This window comes from Oratosquilla oratoria, chromosome 34 (assembly GCF_046742065.1).
Source record: "Oratosquilla oratoria isolate Oo_2021 chromosome 34, ASM4674206v1, whole genome shotgun sequence".
Classification (NCBI taxonomy): Eukaryota; Metazoa; Arthropoda; class Malacostraca; order Stomatopoda; family Squillidae; genus Oratosquilla; species Oratosquilla oratoria.
This window is the reverse complement of record NC_134810.1, coordinates 42568990-42574989: the sequence shown is the minus strand read 5'-3', so window position 1 is coordinate 42574989 and position 6000 is coordinate 42568990. Positions and strand designations below refer to the sequence as shown.

The following is a 6000-nucleotide window of genomic DNA, read 5'->3' as shown; positions in this document are numbered from 1 at the left end:
CAATAACTTTATGACAGTCGCCTGCAGGATTCGAACCCACTGCTGTCGGCCCACCTTAGCCCACCTTAGCCCACTAGACCAACAGACACTTAAAAGCCTTGAAACCTGGAATCGAACTGATTCCCGAGGATAGGAAAGATCACTAATCTGATATGTGTATATATATATATACATATATATATATATATATATACAGTATATATATATATGTATATATAATCTGTATATATATATATATATATATAAAGATAGATATCACAAAAAAATAGTGTCGTAGCACATTGGTAAAATTACACTAATGACCCATGACACACTTTTGGAGAGGAATAGGCGAAAGTAAAGAGATCCGTAAAGTTCGATCACTGTCTGTGATCCTCTTCAGCAGATGTCGGATCTCTTGACTTTCGCCTATTCTTCTTCGAAAGTGGGTCATTAGTATAATATATATATATATATGTATACATATATATATACATTATATATATATATATATATATATATATATATATATATATATATATTGGACAGAAGGACGACATATATATATATATATATATATATATATATATATATATATATATATATATATATATATATATATATATATACCCCTATCCGTGTGTTGACAGCTTAACATGGTGGATAGGCTTGAGAATCTTAGTGACTACAAAAGCTATGTCGATAGAGAAGAAATCGCTCTAGGGTCACCCATATCGAACAGGTTTTGTAAGAAAGATGAGACAAAGAGCAGCTCGCTCACACAGTCGTAGGACCCACTGCTAGCTCGTGCGTTTTTCAAGGCGTGGACTATTGGGCACCATATATATATATATATATATATATATATATATATATATATATATATATATATATATATATATATATACATATATATATATATTTACAGAGATCCGCCAAATATAATGAATAAGGTGACACCAAAGAAATATCACCAGAAACCAGTTGGCATGGAAGTGAGATTAATATCAAAAGTTCTTCATAGCAACCATGAATGGCACAACCAAAAGAAAACAGGGCGTTTCTGTTGAATCATCATCTCCTAAAGGTCCAACCGCACTGCCTTTTGCGCTTACAGGTAATGTGCCACTGAATATATTTAAATACTACCCAAGGAGATCCAAGACTTGGACATTGAACAACATGAAGAAAATTAAGATCTATACATGCAGTGTAGGAACTCTTTCAGAAAACCACAGGCTGGAGAGGTTAATGGAAGAACTAGACAACATTAAGTGGGGCACCGTAGGACTGAGCGAAATCCGAAGAGCAGAAGAAATGTCTTAACACTTTTAACCACTTACTTTTATCAGGCAGGTGTAGAGCCATGACGACACAGGACGCCCACATCAGAAGCAGAGCCACTCTTGTGACCGAGTTCAGGCCCAGCATCATGGTGGTGATAATCGATCCTTTTGGATAAAGAATATTATACTTTAAGACTGACAGCTATAAGAAACATGAAGGTATTAAACATAAATGCCGACATAAGGCAGCAGATTTCTCATAGTCACAATTAATTTGTAGATTAACAGACAAATACCCAGGCACTTAGAAAAGTACACACGAAGACATAGACACGCAAAAAAAACAACACACAGACAGACATAGAGACAGCGACAGAAATAGAGACGAAGACAAAACAAAAACATTACTTGTTAGGAGATACGAACGGAGGATCTGAAATGACAGAAGTTTCCGTGACTAGTGGAGTAGTGAGCAACTCTCTCGCTCGAAATTCGCCGCGGGACTGTCGCCAATCGCCGAGAAATCCCTTTTCTACCCCAAGCAGTGATGTCATTTGATTTATACCTCAGTGAACACTTGTCTCTGATAAGAGAAAATTGATACATTCAAGTCTACGACGGTGCCCCTTACAGAGGACGTTATGGCGTGGAATTTAATGACCCATGCCCTTGGTTCAACTTAGCCGGTGGTATGATTCGAACCTCCATCTCCTCGACCTTCGCTGCAAGCAATGACGCCCAAACCCACTCGGCCAACGAGCTTCCCTTAAAGAAACTTTAAAAACAGAGAATTATTCTGAATGGTAAAACTTCTGAACGGAAAAATGTTACGAGTGGAGTTCCTCAGGGTTCCGTTCTTGGTACATTTTTATTCATAGTTTATATAAATGTCTCCAAATGTGCTGATGATGCAAAACTGTGCGGAATGGCAAATAATCACTTACATCAGTTAGATATTCAAGAATATTTAGATAAACCACAGCACTGGTCTGAAAAGTGGCTAATGAAATTCAACACAAGAAAATGCAAGGTTATCCACGTAATTAAAAATAAAAGTACGATTACATTTGGAAATTTGTTAACAAAAGTGGATATTAAAAGGATCTTGGCGTAATTATCAGTAACGATCTCAAATTATCTAAGCAGTGTAGTTTGCTGCACTGTTCGAAGTGGCGAGCAAGTGAGTTGGATGTCCTATGTGCTCTTAAATCATTTTTATGTTCGCTCAATCTTTTTCCAATCCATCGACCTGATTCACCGATGTATGCTAAGGGACAGCTGCTACATGGGATGCGATAAATCACACTACAGAGGTTGTTGTGATTATCATTATGATTTATCGCATCCCATGTAGCAGCTGTCCCTTAGCATACATCGGTGAATCAGGTCGATGGATTGAAAACAGATTGAGCGAACATAGAAATGATTTAAGAGCACACAGGACATCCAACTCACTTGTTTACCACCTCGAACAGTGCAGCAAACTACCTGATTGGGACAAAGTCGAGATCTTACATAAGGGACCACAGAAGAAAATGAGAAAGACGGTGGAAGCTGCACATATAAATACCCAAATGAACAACAACGATAGAGAAGGATTTATATGCCTTTCCAAAGCAGCTAGTCTCCTGATAATTAACGCTCTGGAAAAGACCTGACACTCGAAGCTTGACAAGTTCCTCCCACTGCATGTATAAAATTTGTGATCACGATGTAATATGGCAAGTTCTCTGAAGAAGGTCATAGTGACCGAAACGTTAGGACGTATTCTAAAAGCCCATCTTCGTTTACCCTTCCCCACCTATCACTCTCTCATTTGTCTAAAACAATTTATATATATATATATACATATATATATATATATATATATATATATATATATATATGCAGGAAAACACTGGAAGCGTGTGTTCTTGAAAATGTAAGGTTGACCACGAAGAAAAAACTATTAAAGCAGAGTGCTTTCGTGTATTCACATTTTCAGTGCAAATAATACATAGTCCTATGTATTATTTGCACTGGACATGTGAATACACGAAAGCGCTCTGCTTTAATAGTTTTTCTTCGTGGTCAACCTTGCATATGTATATATGTATATATATATATATATATATATATATATATATGTATGTATATATACATACACACACACATATATATATACATACATACATATATATATATTATATATATATATATATGCTGAGACATTCTGACAGGTTGACGTAAGCGGAATAGGAAACACAGGAGTCTTAGCTGACTAGTTTCGCAGGTATGCTTTTTACTTTGAAAAAGCATACCTGCGAAACTATTCAGGAATAAACTCAAGACTAAGACTCCTGTGTTTCCTATTCCGCTTACGTCATATATATATTATATATATATATATATATGTATATATATATATATATATATATATATATATATACATGCAATCGCACTTGTTCCTCTTCTAAGTTTTACTACTCTATCTGTCCTTGTTTGATATTTTCTTCATATTTCTAAACCTCTCATTACTTTGTTTCATTTCATTTCATTGCTTTGTTTCATTTCATTTCTGGTTTTCGCCATGATCAACTGTTTGAGCTTTACTTACCTTGTAAGTTACAAACGTTTTTTCTCTTTCCACAATAATTCTAAATGCACCACTTTAATACAATGTTGAATATGTTACCCGTCCTATATCGGGACCCCATATTATTCCTTATCATCTATTTTTCCATCCACTACCCTTTCCCATGTGTACTTATGCTGGACTTTTTTCTTAAACACTGTTAGCTATCTTCAACTCTCTAAACATATCTCCACCATCAACTCTCCACTATACTCTTCACTTGGGACTCCAAAACTCTCTGACACTCCATCTGTTATCCCCTACTCTAGCATTGATATCTCCCAACATTATCACATTGACGTTTCTTCCAAAACTACCTAAGCACTCATTTATATCTATCCAAAAAGTCTCCCTCTCCTCTACATTCTTCTCACTACCAGGTTCATATGAACATACAAAAACTCATATTTCCCAACACAGTTTCATCTACATTGATATTAAAGATACTTCCACCACACGCAATGAGTAATAGATATGAATTAGGGATGCAAATTGATATGTCAAGCTTATCGCAACCACAAGTGTGATTAACTTCAGTTCCATAAACACTTGTTTTTCCGCATTCGTATCATTGCCTAGAAGTGAGTCATCCAATCTATATTAATGCTCTGATCTTATACATACGTTCAACCCAAATTGTTCATGTGTGTGCGTTTGCGTGCGCGTGTTTGCATGTGTGTGCGTCTGTAAGTGTATATCAATCAATCAATCAGCCATTTCGAGTCCACTACTGAACGAAGGCTTCTCTCATATCGATCCATGACTTGCACGACTGCGCCAACTTCTACAACGTCACTCTTGCAAACTTTTCCATATCATCTCTTCACCTTCTGCACGCTTCTCATTTCTCGGCGTCCATTCAGTAACACACTTGCTCCATTGTCCATCATTCGTTCGCACTAACCTGCTAGATTTGTTATACTTTCATCCTTTTACCGTCTCCACGATATAATTCACTTCAGTCTGCTCTCTCACTCAGCTTACATCTCTTTCTGTCTTTCAGTATATTCCCGCTATCGATCTCTCCACTCGCCTCTGTCCACTCCTTTTTGATACACAAGTATCTATTCTAATTTTTTTTTAGCAATTTGAATCTAAGTTGTGATCGCTATTAGCAACAGTTTCACCAGCTTCTACATCGGTTATCATGCTTTCACGGTTAGTTATCTATAGATCGAGTAAGTTTCCATAATCTTGTGAGCTCTTTTACATGCTGCAATAAGTAATTGTCACCGAGAAAACCTATCAAGCGACTACCTATATGGCCATGTTCAAGGGTCATCCAGTCAATATCAGTAAAATTTAAATCACCCATTATCAATAAGTCCCGCTTGCAGAAACTAGACAGTTCTTGAAACAACAGTTTGTCGTCTGCTAATGATCATTTTTTTTGCCTATATATTGCACCTACATTAATTTCTTGTCCATATGTTTGGCTTAATTCTACCCACAAACTATCATATGCATCCTGTTTTACTTTCTCTAAAACACATTGCTTTTAACGTACAACAGAATACCACCACCTTTCTTGTGGTGTCTATCATGATGAAAGCGTTTAAATCTCGCAATATTAAATTCAGCTTCAAACTCTTTACCGTTTCACCATGTCTCCGTTATTCCTATCATATCAAGATTTTTACTTATGACATACGCCTGTATTTCTTGGAATTTATTCCTAATACTACGAGCATTAAAGTACATGATATTAAGAAACTCGTGATTATTTCTTTTTGACACGTTTTGTATTTCAACATCATGCCTTACATTATAATTTTGTTCTTTATTGACACGTTGCTCTGTAATGACATTTGGTCCTTCATTGACATTCAATACCTCATGGACATTTGCCCCATCACGGACATCTGGTCCATAACGGTCATTCGATCTCTTATGCACACTTTGCCCCCCTACATCACCGCGTTTCACATCGGCCACCCGTCGTTCCCTAAATTCAAATTCATACCCTCGATGGTGTCCTCGCTATTTCAAATTTATTTCAATCTTCTGATTAAAAAAAATCCTTCTTGTTATCTTTAACTTTCGCAAAGCTTATTTCTTTATTTTTTCTTTTTCTTTAATTTCTCTCGGCTCTAAAATTGAATTTGAAGATTCCCTTGCTGA

The 6000-nt window shown here is 36.2% G+C and overlaps 1 protein-coding gene across 1 annotated transcript in view; it reads right to left on the bottom strand.

Annotated features, from left to right (window-relative positions):
- Nucleotides 1-1760, bottom strand: part of LOC143018260 (uncharacterized) — a 22734-nt gene extending 20974 nt beyond the window's left edge. The window contains exons 1-2 of the mRNA XM_076173524.1: nt 1692-1760; nt 1323-1430 (exon numbers count right to left, since the gene is read on the bottom strand). Coding sequence (XP_076029639.1) covers nt 1323-1413 — 91 coding nt within the window. The 5' untranslated portion in view covers nt 1414-1430; nt 1692-1760. The remainder of the gene's footprint in view (nt 1-1322; nt 1431-1691) is intronic.
- Nucleotides 1761-6000: the final 4240 nt, after the last annotated feature.